Source organism: Sceloporus occidentalis, unplaced genomic scaffold, assembly GCF_023333645.1.
Source record: "Sceloporus occidentalis isolate IW3139 unplaced genomic scaffold, rSceOcc1.0.p SCAF_5, whole genome shotgun sequence".
NCBI lineage: Eukaryota > Metazoa > Chordata > Lepidosauria > Squamata > Phrynosomatidae > Sceloporus > Sceloporus occidentalis.
In genome coordinates this window covers 140144734-140161376 of record NW_028316985.1, presented here as the reverse complement: position 1 = coordinate 140161376, position 16643 = coordinate 140144734, and the positions used below count along the sequence as shown (strand labels likewise).

General features: G+C 38.9%; 1 protein-coding gene across 1 annotated transcript in view; it reads right to left on the bottom strand.

Moving 5' to 3' along the window:
* Window positions 1–16643, bottom strand: part of DCHS2 (dachsous cadherin-related 2) — a 123378-nt gene that overhangs the window by 7548 nt on the left and 99187 nt on the right. The window contains 3 exon segments of the mRNA XM_089527233.1: window positions 4138–4289; window positions 5824–6035; window positions 12059–12169. Of these exon segments, the coding sequence (XP_089383359.1) occupies window positions 4138–4289; window positions 5824–6035; window positions 12059–12169 (475 nt within the window).

Sequence of the window (16643 nt, the reverse complement as noted above, 5' to 3'; positions counted from 1 at the left end):
ATTCTGTGGAGTCTATTCCCATTCTTCTACCATATTGGTTCTGCTCTGGGAGTTTTTGTGGCTTAAAAATGGTTAGAACACACTACTGGAATTATAGGCTTGCATTCAAGCTTGTAAACATGCATATTTCATATTTTGTTTAGAATGTATATCTAATGTTACATACATAAATATTTTTACTGCAATGATTGGTTTCAAGTTGCAGTGTGTAAAAGAAAATCCCCATCTTCATTAAAAGCATCTCAACTAAGGCATTTAAATTAAACTTCCATCATCAGCTCTTTTTTAATCCCCTATTTTGAGGGCAACCCAAGCACGGAGGTATTTTTAAATCAAACAGAAGATCATTTAAGGGATTTTTTAAAAAAAATGGAGGCTAAAATTTATATTTTTGGGGGGGCAGGCATTTACTGCTCAGTTAGCTACATTCTATAGATTTAAGTAATTACATTTTTGCCACAGTGTATGAGTTCCGATATTTATGCATTTAACAGTTACATGTTTTAACTACAAAAATAATTCTAAAATCCCCCTTTACTTATGTTTTAAAAATTGTGGCCAAAAAAGATTCTGTGTGCCCAGCATGGATCAGAAACTTCATGCTACATTTGGAAAGAGAATAGAAGAAAGACCAGCTCATCCCCCAGCACTGAGGAACCCTTTAAAGTTCCCTGAAGAGAGGCTTTTTGTTTGGCAGCATGCGCAACCACACACACACAAATGTAGGGGATGTGATAAGTAACAAATATGTTAACATCTCATCACACACTGCGACTTGTGAGTCATTTTGGATGCTTTTTAATACTAGTTCATCTTTTTTTATTGACATGTTTAAAGCAAACTACTGTGTTGACAGCAACAGTTTAAAAACTATATTTAGGCAACTAGTTTCAACAAACTGCTGTAATGATGTTCCTTGACATGGTCCTACTTGTCTATATTCTGGTTCCTATTTGGTTTGCTCTATATTGTTTTTTAAAGAAAAATCCTACTTGACAATAATCTGATATTTTTCAAAGTAATTATTTCGCGCAAAATAAATGATCCCCTCTACTCTCTCCACCGTGGCACTACTTCAGAGCTTTTTTTGAATGCCTGGATGTGAAGAGAGCAATGGTTCTTTGGTCCTTGCCATCAAAGGAGCACTGACAGAGTAGAAGGGTTGGTGCTTCTTTTAGAGTCTTCCAGAATGGACTAAGCTCTTGCCTTTCGCCACTCTACTCAGTGTAGACAGTGGATGGCTCCTGTTTTTAATAAGAATTAATACTGAACCTTAACTTTTGGCTTTATATCCTTTTTGACATGTGTGTGTTTTCTTAGACCTGCTTGCATTTGGTTGTCTCCCCCACACATAGCACAACCACCATTTACTATAGTTCCTCATCATCCATCAACCCTTTAGGGTGAACACAAACAGTTATGGCTGCTGGAATTTTGTAAATTCTCTGGCATTGTTTTCCCTTTCTCTGACTTTTGCATCATTTGTTACTTGCTCCTAAGTTTTACCCTCAACACATCCACAGGTGAATTCCCCCCCCCCCCAAGCCTGCCCTCAATTTATACATGAAGTCAACTTATACATGTCTAAGTGTTATTCAACACAGAAAAATGTAAGGTACTACACTTAGGGCAGAAAAATGAAATGAATAGATATAGGATGGGGGACACCTGGCTTAAGGAGACTACATGTGAAAGGGATCTAGGAGTCCAAGTAGACCACAAGTTGAACGTGAGTCAACAGTGTGATGAGGCAGCTAAAAAGGCCAATGCAATTTTAGGCTGCATCAACAGAAGTATTTATTTTATTTATTTAGTATAGTGTCTAGATCAAAAGAAGTAATAGTGCCATTATATTCTGCTTTGGTCAGGCCCCACCTGGAAGACTGTGTCCAGTTCTGGGCACCACAATTCAAAAAGGATGTTGAGAAGCTGGAGCATGTCCAAAGGAGAGCAACTAAAATGGTGAAGGGTCTGGAAACCATGCCCAATGTGGAACGACTTAGGGAGCTGAGGAAGTTTAGCCTGGAGAAGAGAAGGTTAAGAGGTGATATGATAGCCCTGTTTAAATATTTGAAGGGATATCATATTGAGGAGGGAGCAAGCTTGTTTTCTGCTGCTCCAGAGAACAGGACCCAGAGCAATGGATGCAAGTTACAGGTTATTAGGAGGAACTTCCTGACAGTAAGGGCTGTTTGGCAGTGGAACACACTCCCTCAGAGTGTAGTGGAAGCTCCTTCCCTGGAGGTCTTTAAACAGAGGCTTGGTGGCCATCTGTTGGGGGGTTGGACTGGATGGCCCTTGTGGTCTCTTCCAACTCTCCGATTCTATGAGTCTATGTGTATATACAATAGTTGTAGTTTGCCACTGAATTTTGACAGCAAATCATACTATCCCTTCCTCAGGCCACCAGGTCTTTTTTTTAACGTATTTTCAATTCAGGGGGAGGGGACTCACAGATTGGTAGAGATGCTGTAACCCTGACTTGGACTAGTTCTCATAGCTCTCAGGCCAAAATCTTTCCTAGTAGAGCTACCTGGGTTTCTTTCTCCCAGGAGATACCAGCATGGCCTGAGCCTTAGAGGCAGCTCACCACTCCATGATCTTAGACCACATGCTGCCCATAGATACCAGGGATTTAAATTACTGCAGTTCCTGTAGTTATTATTAACTTTACTTGTATCCTACCTTACTTCCCAAGCAGAATTGTAGGCTGCTGACAGGTTAAAGCAAATGCAATATCAATAAGATGTACAGAGGAAGAGCATTAAAGCATAAATAAACTTTAAGTAACCTTAAAAATAGGCCTCCAGAGTCACAGTCTAATGCTCAAACCACTACACCATGCTGACTCTCAGATAAAGATTACTTTTTTAAAAAAGTGAGACACTGTGAGAAAGTGGGTTGAATGTTGTACAATGACTCCAGGAGGCTGGAGCTGGAGCCCTCAGTCAGCCATGGAAAACCACCAGAGTGACCTTGGAAAATTTGCACTCTCAGCCTTAGAAGAAGGCAATGACAAATCTCCTCTGGATAAATCTCACCAAGAAAACCTTATGAAAGGGTTGCCATAAGTTAACTTGAAGGTATATAACAACCACTACTATAAGAAAAGGACTTCTTAAAATAATGTAGACATAAAAACTATTTTATTGCTAGGAGAAGGACCTACAACAACATGCTGCATGTGGGGTTCTGCTAGATGGGATTCCAACCTTTCCACTTCCTTCTCTAATAACGTTTTTCAGTTTTTGCGCTCAACAGTCAGTCAGCATTCTGTGGCTGACTTTTTGTGCCCATTTCATAGTCTCTATGTTCCTCAAGATGTCTGCCCCCTTCTAAAGGTTTTTTGGTACTTTCCCCAATTAACCCTTGCATTTGCTGATACAGCCAACCCTCTGTATCCATGGAGTCTTTATCAATGGATTCAATTATCCATGGCCTGAAAATATTTTAAAAATATATAAATTTCAAAATGCAAAGCTTGATTTTTCCATTTTGTATAAAGAACACAACTTTACTACACCACTGTATTGAATGGGACTTGACCACCACAGATCTTGGTATCGGAGGGGTCTTGGAACCAAACCCTTGTAGATTCCTAGGGCCCCACTGTACATCCCTCTTATGAGTGGGATGGAGGAATCATAGAATCATAGAACTGTAGAGTTGGAAGAGACCACAAGGGCCATCCAGTCCAACCCCCTGCCATGCAGGAACTCTCACTCAAAGCTTCCCCAACAGATGGCCATTCAGCCTCTGATTAAAGACCTCCAAGGAGGGAGACTCCACTACACTCCGAGGGGTGTGTTCCACTGTCAAACAGCCCTTACTGTCAGGACGTTCCTCCTAATGTTGAGGTGGAATCTCTTTTCCTGTAGCTTGCATCCATTGTTCCATTGTTTCGGCTAAAAAACAAGGCTCAATATGCTGATAACTGAGACTTAATGCCTTGAACAAAGTTCTATATATTAACATGATGATGTTTTAAACAACCTTTACAACCAATAGGCATGGTTGTGTTGTGTTGTATTTAGAAGGCAATATGTTTATGATGCCACAAGACAAAATATACCACATATATATGAAAATATTTGTAATGTAAATATATCACAGTTCTTATATTCCTTATAGACATACCTATATGATGAAATGTCTTCTCGATCTAGGATCATATTTGTTGACATAATTCCTTGCGTTGAATCGATGACAAAGGCTCTATTTGTGTTGCCAGATAAAATGGAATATTCAATATCTCCATTTAGTCCACTGTCAGGGTCTGTTGCATAGATCTGGGCCAGGACAAAATCCAAAATAATTGTGAGGTAGCAAATGATCTACTCTGGCACAGAAAAGCTTCTGGGAGGCACCTGAATACACTGGTGAAACAAGTAAGTTACTTGTGGTGGTGACAGCTCCTCATTTACTGAATTCCTTCTCAGGAGAGATGTAAAGAACCCACAAAATTAATATTTTAAAACACTTAATGTTTGCTTCCTGGTTTGCTTATTTCTGTGTTCCTCAAACAGCTGCTGTTTTGCTATATTTTAACAGTTTTGTTATAGAAATATGATTTTATGAGTATAAATCTATTTTAATCCCAAGCAGACTCACTGATTCAATGGCAATGTTTCGTTGATACATTGGGTCTTCTCCAGCTGGGTTTAACAATTTGATTCAGGCCACTGCTATGTTACTGATATTTACATTACAAATATTTTTAATGGTTCTGTGTTCCTCTTTTGCAGTGAGAATATAAGATCTATGAATGAATGGATACATAAATAAATGGTGCCTTGCCAAGATGCTGTAGTTAAATCTAATGTTGGCGTTCTGGTTCTGTATCACACAGCATGATATATGAACATATTTTACTCACGTATTAGAGAACTGACGAATGTATAGTTTAGAAGTCAAATTCATCACAGTAAGGAATCATTCATATGTGGATCAACTCCATCCTGTGCTTGGGACTGTTGTAAAGGTACATGCAGCTTCCCACTGAGTTGCAGTAGGCCGTTAATGCTGAGATTCATAAGTACTCATAGCAGGAGGATGAACATATGAGAAGGAATGTGTGGCAGGAGGTTGTGTGCAATCCTCTGGCCTGTTCCCTAAACTTATGATCCAGTTTACAGACCAAGTCCACTCTTTCTCATCCATGTTCAACAGGGTTTCTTTCTTCACTCTGTAGCGGATATAGTGCTTTTTATCTTAAGCACAAATCCCCCACCCTATTGGCTGCATCTCAGTACCACATATTTGTTTTCCTTTCAAGAAAGTGGGGCCTTCCTTCTCACATGAAACATGGATGCTTGTCTGAGAGGGTTGCTTTATTTAGTCACTAAGTGGGTTAAAAATGACAAGATATTTCCAAATCACTCCTGGTAGGGGAATTTAGTACATTGACTTTTTGAGAGATGTGATGGAATGACCACCAGGTCAATTACTTGCAGTGAGAATGTGCATACAGATGCTTACATAAGTTGTTTTATTGGACTGCCAACTTCTAATATCACCTATACAGCACAGCAATGTTGGCTGAAGGATTCTGGAAAGTAAAATCCAGAAAAATAACATTGCCACGCAGTAATGTACACCCCAGCTACTAACGTAAACATGCATGGTGTTTCTCCCTTCACTCTTATGATACAGTATTAATAAAATAACTGAGAACAGGGCATTCAGATGACATATTTTAAGTTTCCAGCAGTACTATAATGATGGTGGACCAAAGCTTTCAATATTCAAATACTGGCGAATCTTAGGTCTTTATTAGAACTAACCAATTAGAAATATATATTATAATCACAATCTTATAGTTACCTGCATGATATATGTGTTGTAGGCCTGACCTTCCCAAACAGATATTTTGAAATAGTCTTGCTCAAATCGAGGTGCATTATCATTCATGTCTTGTATCAAGACTGTCACCCCACATACAGCTGAAGTTAAGTCATTTTGTGCTAACACTGCAAAATGGACTTTTTTTCTGATTTCATAGTCAAGGAAGTCAGCTTCTTTTACTGTGATTTCACCTGTTCCATTTGATGAAAACAAAGGTGAGAATGGTTATATGTTCAGAATATACAACTGTATCTACCTGTAACTCTGTTATTATATTTTGTAATGCACAATCACATAAATAAATACATACATAAACGGTGAATTTTGCATAACAGAAAAATATAAACAAATATTAGGCAAATAAATCTGCAACTAAAAGAGAAAATTAAACACTAGTGTCAGTAGAATGTTCTCTTTTTAACCACTTAAAACTGTAGATCTATAGAGTACATTTCCTCAGTTCAAATCATTTGCTAAATCAGCATGCAGAAATTAAAACCATAATGGCAACTTGGCAAAAAGCAACCATTTAAAAAATCTTAATAAAAGTATTTGTACCAAGCAATCAACATGAAAGTGGGACAACATCTGTTCTTTATTAGGCCAACTCAAGAATCATAGTGGGGGAAAAAGGCTGATGAAAGACATCCACATGAGAGCTTGTGGCACCCTCTTTATCTTGGTCAATCATTACTACCCTGGTTACCAACATTTACAAGGCAAGGAATCTTAAACCTTTTGCCACAAACATGTGACTCCACCACAAGCAATTGGTTGAGAACAGAACACTTCGTCACGATGGGTGCATTTTAGCTAGAGAATTAATTTTCCTTTCCTTGTCTTTTGACATTTTAGTACATAATTTGTTCATTCTTATCTATAGAATTATTGCACCAAGTTTTTATGACTGGTCTTTTCCAGTCACCTAAATATTACCATTTTCTTCATTCAATACTCTTTCCACTTCCTTCTCTACCCCATATCCTCACTCACATACTTCCTTGTTCATTTAAAGACTGTGAATTAGATTATGGTTCTCACCTACTTATGCTCAGTGGCAACTGGTGGCTCCCATGACAGTGAGCAATGAATTCATTCTAGGTTTTAAATCAGGCTTTAAAAGAGTTATCCTAAGTGTGGAATCCTGTCTCCCCAGATAGTTTCAGCACTCTGGATACTTCCTTTAAAGTTATCCAAAACCTGGAATAGATTCACTGTCAGCCAACAGCTGTAACTAGTTATGATCCAACATCAATGTCTGCTCCCTTCTTGCCAGCCACAAGACAAGACTATCTGTTAAGCAACTTACTGGAGATCTGTGAATCAGAAGACTCTCATATGTGCATAGGAAAATTGAGTTGGTGGCTTAATTCCTACACCAACAAGATGCTTTCTGATGAACCATCTTATATAAAGTCAAACAGGCAGAGAGTAATTGAAAAGCTAGTCTATTAGACTATAACTCTCCAGATTTCTCAAGTGTTGGGCCAGACTCGAGAGAGTCCCAACAGCCCAAACTACTAATGTTTGAAAACTGAAATACGAAGATATGCAGCTACTCTACTGAGCCTTACTTAGGACCAGTACAGACCAGCACTATGCGCTGGCCTGGGACCAAAATTAGGGCTCGGGAGAGCAGAGCATCCGTATGCTTCCAAGCCCTACCATGTTGTCCAAGCGCCATATTTGCAAAGCATGCAGTTTACAAAGCATGCACGACGATGTTTCTCGTGCGCCATGTCCAAATGGTACGGCGCACAAGGGATGTCACTGTCCAGGGCGCTAATGGCACCTCAGCAGCAGTGGAGAAAGGAGCTGCACTTTGTGGCTCCTTTTTCCAGGTGCATTGTGGCCGCGCCACTTGGTTGCCCCTTTCTCCTTATGTGTATAGGCTCTTAGAAAATCATCAAAAAGTCCTTCAGTAGTCCGTTCCCATGATGGAATGCAGGTGCGGTCTTAAAGTATAGTTATCTATCTTTGGCAGACCTCACAAAAAGGGAGGCCTGCCGGCACCTTTTTTCCCCCGCAGTGAAGTTGCAGCCACCAAACCGCGCAGCTTCCCTGCGGAGGTGCGCCACCACTGTGACGTCCGGTGTGACATGCTGATGCTATGCATCCATCACCTAACAATGGTGGCGCCTGTATACACAGGGCACCACCATTGTTATGGTGCCGCACCGTACTAGGGTTAGGGACCTTGCAGTTGCCGCACAGTCCCTTAACCCTAGTACGCCGCCAGCATGGCACATTTGGTGCGTCTGTACCATGCCTATAACAATCTGAACACATGGGCCTGTGTTTTCCCCAGCCTGGTGCTGTCCTGTATAGATGACAGAGCCAATAGCCCCAGTCCAGAACTGGCCAGTCTGGATGCTGATCTAGTGGTTCCGGCCTAACTGTGATTCAAAGAAAACTTTGCTGCGACAGCTGGCGGACTGTATGGTCCTGTCGTCACCAGCACATCTGCTCTGAATGCCCCTGCCATAGCCTGTGACATGTGGGTGTACCCAGGCACCCTGTTTCTGCCCTTACAGTGGGGGCCTTCAAAGAGGATGCAATGATGGTGTCAGATAAGTAGAGTATGGCAGTAGCAGATACGCAGCATAGCAGTGGGAAGGCATGTTAACACCCGCCTGTCGCCATACCAGCACAGGGTTGACCCATGGTTTCCTGCCTATCTGTATAGGCTCTTAGCCATTAATCTATATAAAAAATTAATATTTCAAAATTTAATAGTAATATTCTCTTCCATCTTAATCATCTAAAGACTTCTTACCAAAATGTTGACTCTATTATTAATATTATTTCTTTATGTAGCCTTTAATTATTTGGGTATATACACATGAGGCACATCCTGGTGTGATTTGTTGCTGCATCCTATTCAAAATTTTACAGACCAACAAAGTACAAAATGAGGCTGTATACAGCTTCATCTGCACTGCAGAAGTAATCCAGTTTGCATAAAGAAGAGGGGGTTTAACTGTCCTGGCTCAATGCTATGGAATCCTGGGATGTGTAGTATTTGTACCACCATAGTGCTCTGGCAGGGAAGGCTAAATATCTCACAAAACTACCAATTTTCAGAATTCCATAGCACTGAGCCAGGGCAGTTAAAGTGGTGTCAAACGGGATTATTTTTGTACTGCAGTTGTAGCCTACGTGCTATCATACTGCGGAATAATAATGGTAACAATATCTGATGTTGCTAAAATTATTTTTCCTTCTTCTCCCAGTGGAAATGGTTCTTTGGATGCCCATGAAAGAGATCCTGATCAACAAAAAAGAAAAAAGCACAAACAGATTGTGTGTGTGTGTGTGTTGTGTTTTATTATGTTGCTTGATTCTGTTCTGTTAGTAATGTGATTGCTGAAACCATCATATGTAAATGTTCCCAAATGTGCTCTTGATTTAGATTAAATAAGACAGTCATGTTAATAAAATAATTGATTATTAAAAACATACTTGAGGTTTAACTAAGCAGTAGATCTCTCTCTTTCTCTCCAGCCACAAGGAAGTTATGTTTTCAGCAATCAGATGGTATTCATTTAGCACACCGCAACTTTACTCAAAAATGGAACATTTATGTGAAAATCTTTTTAAAAGGTTTACTTTTATGTTTCAATGCATTTTCCACAAATATAGAGAATGTTTACAGCCCTTTTCATATCAATATTTGTAACACTGAATATGGATATGAGAAATCCCACACTAAACTCTCCATGATATTCAGTAATTAAAAAATTGATGTGAAATTTACAATCATTCTGTCTGACTGAGAGCATACCTCCTGTCCAACAGATTTTCTCCATATACCTTACTGAAACAGGACAGTGGACCCAATCAATGTGTGTCCAGTGATTTACTGGTGATTTGGATTTTTTTAAAAACAAAACAAAACAAAACACCCTAGCAGGAATTTGGAATGGAGAACTATGTTTATGGAGTTATTACAGAACATCATATTATATAGGGTTGGATTTATAAAGCATAATGCTATATATGGCTTGGCTCCCAAATACCTTCTTGACTATCCCCTTTCCATCAAACTGTCTGCCAATGTGCCCACTTAGTGAACTTGCATGAGGAGATATTAATACGGGTGAGAATACAGAAAGGCATTAGAAACTGAGAGGCTCCACAGTGTTTGCCCTGCTATTACTGCCGCAGCAACCAAATGGCGGCAATGATGCACTCCCCCTCGGGAGCAAAAAGAAGCTGCCAAAAGCAGCTTCCTGGAAGGGGCATGATTGGCACGCTTGCGCGCCCTGATTGCATCACTTCCGTTTGGGCGCTGCACCACCCTCACGGAATTATGGTGCTACCCATGTAGACGGGGGTGAGCCATGATGGCGGCCTCCTTGTGTACTAGGGCTACTGGGCATGTAAATGCCCAGCCTCATCTAGCCCTAGTTTGTGGTGAGGACGCCGCAAAGTGCCAAACTTCTTTTCTTTTGAAGTGCAGCTTATTTTTGTGACATCCAAGTACTGTCGTGCTATGTCAGGAATTCTGGTAGTTGTAGTCCAAAGGTAACTTTCCCAAACACTCCCCTACATTACATAATCAGAATCTTCTCTATACATTTGCATCATCATGCCTCAAAGTGGAACAGTGCTGGTATAAAAATGATCCACAGTTTGCCTTTCCTTGTAGTCTAGTGAGATTGAGAAGAGATTTTACAGCCATTTTGCATGGGATATTAGAATGACGTCTCACAGATATCTTGAGACTAGAGTTGTACCATTTCACAGTCTGTTGATGGCAACCTGAATTTTCTGAATGCAAAAACTCCTTATATCTAGAAAAACTGCATATCAGAGCATAGGGCCCCTGGGCTCCCCCAAAATGAACAGGAGAGTGAATGTGGGCCACACTCCACACTTTGGTAACCTCTATTTGTTGGAGCTCTTGGCAGGCAAATACAACCACCAGAAAAGGAGGTGACCAGGGCTCTTGGAGATTCTCATTCATAGGTTTACTGTATTCAATGCTTTTTTAATTTTTGTATTTCAGAATGTTTTAACTGTATTGTTTTAAAGTAGGGTTAAAGTAGGGTGTGAGCTGCTTTGGGTCCCTGATGGGAGAAAAGTGGGATATAAAATAAATAAATTGACATTGACTTGACAGCATATAACTACAACATGGTTACATCAGATGTTAAAAGGAATGCACATTTTTCCTTCCTCAACAGCATTTCCTCAGAAAGGTGTGTCTGAGCAACAAACATGAAAATAAAGCCATATTTACTTTACAATGAACAATCATAAAACAAAGCACACTAAATAGATTCACCTTGGGGTCATCATACAAGTAAGAAAAATCACATGCCATGGCACACGGGTGTTTTTCACCATTTCAGGGAACAATACTTCTCATAATGGGATTAATAGATTTGATTTTATCGAAGCAAAAATTTGAAGGGAAAAAAAACGGTTGCAGTCATATTGTACTGATTAAATAAAGGAAGCATTTGCAACTTTGTTGGATTTCTGTAATTTTGAGCACTTTGAATTTTATTAATGTGGGTTTGCAACACAATATAATAAAGCCCATTTCAAAATATTTCCTCTGTAGACTCCAAATAGTTATATAACTTGAAGACAGAAGTGATGGCACCTAAGGGCTACCTTTTTATAGTTTTAATACTTTTATACTTTTATCACTATAGTAAAGTAAGAATGAAAAAGAGTTCTTTTAAAGGACAGTAATTCCTGCAAAGAGAGCCAGCAGGGTGTGGTGGTTTCAGTGCTGGTCAAGATTCTGGGAGACCAAAGTTCAAATCCATGCTTGGCAATAGAAACCCACTGGGTAAATCATAGACTCTCAGCCTCAGAGAACAGCAGCTGCAAATGGAGCTGAGAAAGCGCCATAATAGATTCACCTTAGGGTCATTGTAATAAAACTCCTGCAAACTTACCAAACTTTAACCATAATCTATCCAGACTTTTCTTTTCCACTGAAAGGGAGAGGCCTAACTGACCTCAGCTCTGGCACTAGTATCATGTGGAAGGAAACAATTCCTATCAAGGTTTCATTTTAAGAGCACATCTCTGTTAGGTTTAAATGCCAAAATCCAGCTTTCAAAGGCACTTAAATAAACTAACACTAACCACTGAAATAATGTTTATAGAAAGCAATCACAATTCCAATGTGAAAAATATTTTACCAAAGCCTCAAATGATTTTAGAACAGATGCAGATAAATAAGCTATTTTACCCATGATGGGATGAATGGAGAAAATATCTTCATGTTCACTGATGATTCGGTACTTTAAATTCTTTCCCATCAAACTATGGTCATAAGCAGTTACAGTGAGAACAGAAGTACCTACAAAAACAAGAATATTTTTCGGTGACTAAAAGTTGGACCAACAATTCATATATTTCATGCAAGGTGATTGCTTAGCTATCCATTTCCTATCCATCTCCTTTCACATTGTTTATATGCTGACATAGTATGAACATTAATTATTCTTGCCTTTAAATAATTCTGGACAGACTAACAAACCAAGTTTATTCATCAGACTAATTCTAGAATATTAGCAATCTGTATTTTAGCAAATAAGATTCTGGTCTAAAATCTGAACAAGACAGAGGAAAATAACAAAGATTAAGAAGGGTTTTGGGATTCACTAACACTAAGAATTTAAGACACATTGGGCCTGAATAGACAGGCGAAAATGAAGCTGCTTCGGGTCACTTTGGAGGTATGCTGTTTAAATGACACATGCATCTCAAGAGGCCAAAAGCTGCACCAAAGCTGCGCTCCAGTCCTTAGGATTGGAACATGGCTTTGGGGCAGCTTCCGGACTCTTAGAACACATGCATCATTGAAACAGCATAACTCCAAAGTGACCTGAAGCAGTTTTATTTTGGCCTGTCTGTTCAGGCCCATTAACAGTTTTTAAACACATAGGAAATTGGGATGAGTGGGTCTCCATAGTCCTATTCTTGTGTTCTGTGGGTTTGCTTGAAGAGGTTCTGCTGTACTCTCCTTCTTTCTAATTTAAAATTAATTTCAAAACAGGCACAGGAATTGTTTACTCCTCTTTTATTTCCTTCTATTCATTCTTATGTTTTCTTTCCCTCTGAATTATCTCTATGCAAAAGTGATTATTGGTGAAAGATGGTGTAAGACAGAATGTAATGTTTGCAAGTGTAGGTGAGTACAGTATACGACCTAGCAAATGCTAAGATCAGCACATACCATGAGTGCATATTTGACACTTAGTGTTATTGAGGCAGGCAAATATCTATGTCTATGAGTAAGGTAGAGGAGAGAAAAGATGAGATGAGGACATGGAAGAGGTGATACCCAGCGGAGTGGTTTTTACAAACTCTAGAAGGAGAAGAGTGGCACTTTCTTAAGGTTTTGGTTCTGAGCCACAGAGACATATGGTACTTCAAAATGATGGAGAGAAGTTTGAATGAGTAGATTTCTTATACTTTCCTACTAAAAGTGTGACAATGAATCTTTTGACAATGCCACTGTGAGAAAGAAGGTCTCATTTCAATAATCTATGGGCCATATGGCAAACTGCTTTTTGAAATGAAACATTTAAAAACAGTTTGTGATATGTACTTATGGCAAAGCTTAAGAATTTTACTTTTCTTGGCCCCCAACTGCCCCAAACTCTGATTAAGAGTGAAAGGGGTGTTCATGCTGTTCAAAGAGAAAAGGTCAAAAACTACACTACTTATACTTTTTTGGTGTGGTGAGAATTAGCCTCGAGATGTTTCAAAGAGATATGCACAGTTTGTTATTAACATCAAAAGAAATATCCCATCCACAGAAATCCCTAAATCAGATGAGAACTGACCTATCATTCAAAGAGCATGAAATAAACAACCATTCTGTTTGCAGTGCAAGTAGGAGGAATAAACAAAATATGAGACATTATTCTAACTAAACACACCACGTTTAACTGTGACTAAGTTTAAAAAACATTTACCAAGACAAGTTTTTGTTAAGATTTCATCAAGATTTATCAAGATTAAAGCTTTCAAAATTTTAGCCAGTTGTGAAACCAATTTTGTAACATGGCAACTGATTTTAATCAGTTGTGATGGATTCAGGTTACTATACATTGACCTTTTCCAAATGAGATTTTATTATATTCAGTAAATACAAACAGATTTACATTTGGAGGCAGCAATGAAATGTAGTTTGTAGCTTGGCTTGCAGCTAGTGTTAAATTGTCTCCCTATTTGCTTCTAAACCAGCCACGTATGCGATAACATCTATGAACCAGGGTATATCAAAAATCCTAATGTTTATTTGAAATTACCAACAAAAAACATGAATGATTTGAAATGGTACATACATTTTAAAAACCCAAAATGGTCAGGTATACAAAATAAAGTAAATATGGGTGTGTCCTTGAATATTAGTTAAAGTTACGGGGATTAATTTCTAAAAAAAAATAGTTTATGTATATTTTCCCTTGTACCAGGTTCAAAAGAGCAAAGATAGAGAGGTTTTTTCGAGCTGATACTCTCACCAGATGCGTTGGGCTACAGGTCCCACCATGCACAACCAGCACAACCAACAGCCATACTGGTTGTGGTGATGGGTAAAGAGCACCAGACTGGGGAGGGTTCTTGTAGACCTTATCCTGCAAACAGTTGCTCTACTATAGCCAGCTATTTCCATATGAAAACAAGACACTGCTTACCCTGTTTCACTGTGGTTTACCCCCAAGATTTCTTATTATCCTTATTTATGTCTATTACTATTCAGAAGCAATGTGTTTCACCTCTTAACCATAACCACATTTCTATAATGTCAAGCTGCACCCCTTACAAGGTCTTATTTGTAACACTTTGTTTCAGTATCAGATTAATTCATAGAGTTCTAATCACTATATGTTCATCTACTAAAAATCTTGTAAATAAAATCAGGAACAAAGAAGGGAGGGGAACCATTTGTGCAAGGAACCTGCTGGTATTAATCTTGGGAAAACACGACAGAGTTTCAACATAGATATATTGGTTAAAAAGTCACAAACCTGTTTAGTGGAGCAAAAAGGGGTGGGGGGGAAGAAAGCAAAAATAAAAATAAAAATAAAAGCTGTGGTTAAAAGCATCTTCTTTCCAAATGAACAAACTCATGGTTCAAACAGGGTTATGGTTCAGGCAAGTAATACAAAGGTTAAAGCAAAAATGGTGCTCAAGAGATTTAAATGTAGACAAATCAAAATGATTGCCTTTAAAATAAGAAGTAAATTATATGCACACACGCTAGAATTTATGAGAAAGGTTTTAACTAGTTACTATTAATCATCTAGATGAACAAACACAGTACCTCCGATTAAAACTGTAAAGGTGTGCTGTCAATGGGAAGACACTGAACAGGCAAATTTAATGTTCCAACAAATTTGAACAAATTATGCAGTTAAAGGTACCATAGAATTGAACATTCTATCAATGGTAGTGTTTAAATAATACAAGATACACAAAGCTGCTGCATGTTTTGTGCACTGAGAGTTGTGTAACCCAATTCATTTTTAACTTTTTAAATCTAAGCACAGATTCTATTGATTTCAATGTGCCTTCATCCCAAGCAAGTGTCCTTAGGACGGTAGCCCTAAAAAGCAATCCTAAGGTGAGTGGAAGCAATGTGCTGAACCATCTACCACTTCCAAACCCCCACCAGCTCATAGAATGAGAAAGGAGGTTTTCTCAGTTGAGTGGCTCCTTTCTGTAACAAGTCCCCTCTCCTAAAGAAGCCAAGCCAGCAGTAAAGGGGCACAAAGGATCCAAAGCCACCTTCATCATATACTTCTTCCACTGCCAAGGATGACACTGCTACTATTAGATTATACCTGCAGAGCACTCTGCAAATACTGTAACTAGGAGTAGGCATGGCACCTTGTTAGCTCTCAATCCCATTGTAAACTCCATCACTTTGTGGATTTGGGGGGGGGGGGAGGGGTTAGATTGCTTTGCCTAGTTCTACACATACTTTTATCTATAATGAGTGGAATGATTTTGAAAAACTATTTTCAATGTGGTTTTGACAAAGTTGGAAAATAAGACTTGCCGTATATGTGTGTGCACATGTGTGTGTAAATCTCGCATGATAAATTTACACACACACACACACACATATACATGTGTGTGTGTGTGTGCGCGAGCACGTGTGTGTACACCTCACATGATAAATTATGTTTAACATAACAGCAACTGATCTGGACGATAGGCCCAGAAATACACCTGAGCAACTAACAGAAACATGATCCAGTTAGGATTTTGTTTTGAGGAATCCAGAACACTACAATGCAAGTTTCTTCAGTTTCCAAGATCTATGTTGAGGTAATAACTTTATTGGAACAACTAAAATACCCAAGATTTGCAAGATTTTGAAACCAAAGTTTTATCATCAGACAAAATAGTCTTTAAAAGAGAGAAAGAGAAAAGGTGAATGAAGAAAGAGATAGCCCAAAGTCACATGGCTGTCCTCGGATGGTATAAGAGATGATATAAGAGAAGTGGACATAGGGTCTCATGTAAAGCCCCTAGGACCCTGGGCCTACTGGGATAATGAAAAGCCAAAAGGATGGAGAGGGAACAGGGAACTATATATTATACTCTAGCTCCCCCTACATTTCTTCTTTCCAGGAAGTTAATTACACCGGATCTATAGGAATGGTTTTGCAAAAGAAACTCAGGATTAAGCCCTAAACTGTAACTGATCCCGTTTCCTTTAAGAAGGTCTTTGTGAAATTTCACCACTTGTGATGCTCCAGATGATACAGAACTGTCTGCAGTGCAGAAATACAGTTGGCCCTCTGTATCCACAG